The 905-nt window shown below is 51.6% G+C and overlaps 1 protein-coding gene across 1 annotated transcript; it reads left to right on the forward strand.

Annotated features, from left to right (window-relative positions):
* Window positions 1-2: 2 nt before the first annotated feature.
* Window positions 3-863, forward strand: LOC110034632 (AAA-ATPase At2g46620-like; the record flags this gene model as incomplete). Its single annotated transcript, XM_020738884.1, is given in 2 exon segments — window positions 3-125; window positions 222-863. Coding segments are annotated over 2 exon segments (647 nt in total), but the record flags the coding sequence as incomplete, so codon positions are not given.
* Between the last annotated feature and the right edge of the window lie 42 nt (window positions 864-905).

The raw sequence follows: 905 nt of genomic DNA on the forward strand, positions 1-905 counted from the left end.
TTCCCTAGTCTCCGGTGCCGGCGATCTCCGCTCGCTCCTCCTCGATACGTGGCCGCGCTCTGTGATACTGGTTGAAGACCTCGACCGCTATCTTGCGGCCGCCACCGGCGAAGCGCGTATTTCAGGTATTGTTGCAGGTTAGTCAACGGTGAAAAGTCGAAGTCAACACACTACTGAGCCGAAATTTTGGTTTTTTATATATATTGTTATTTGATTAACAGGGCTACTCTGCTTCATGGACGGCGTGTTCTCCTGCTGTGGTGAGGAGAGAATAATGGTTTTTACTGCCAGTGGGGAGAAGGAGGTCGCCGGGCTTGAACAAGAAGTGGTCCGGTCTGGTCGGGTGGATTTTCCGATCCACTTCCCTCGCTGTGACTTCACGGCATTCAAGACAATGGCGGGGAGCTACCTCGGTGTTACGGACCACAAGCTATACGCGCAGGTTGAAGAAGGGTTTCAGAACGGCGGACAGTTGAGTCATGCCGAGCTCGGAGAGATCATGTTGGCGAATCGGTGCTCGCCGAGCAGGGCGATTAAGAATGTAATCAGTGCTCTGCAACGGTCGTCTTCTTCGACTCCGGCCGCCGCGGTGGAGAAGAAAAACTGCGGTGGTAAAGTTGAGGAGGGGATTAAGGAAGGGGGAAAGGAGATTAGGAGGCTATATGGGTTGATTAGGATGCGCAGTTGGAGCAAGAAGGAAAGGAGGATGCCGGTGGAGATCAACGGCGTTGTTGCCGGCGAGTAATTTTTAAGGTGTTAATGTTCGTTCGGTCACGGCTGTAACTCGGGAGGAATTTTTTTTTTCTTATTTTTTTGGGATTTTTGTGGGGATTTATTTGGAGAGTTATACTCGTGGGGCTGTCAATATGGCTCGTGTTCGGCTCGTTCGCTAAGTCAACGAGCCG

Source organism: Phalaenopsis equestris, unplaced genomic scaffold, assembly GCF_001263595.1.
Source record: "Phalaenopsis equestris unplaced genomic scaffold, ASM126359v1 Scaffold191634, whole genome shotgun sequence".
Classification (NCBI taxonomy): domain Eukaryota; kingdom Viridiplantae; phylum Streptophyta; class Magnoliopsida; order Asparagales; family Orchidaceae; genus Phalaenopsis; species Phalaenopsis equestris.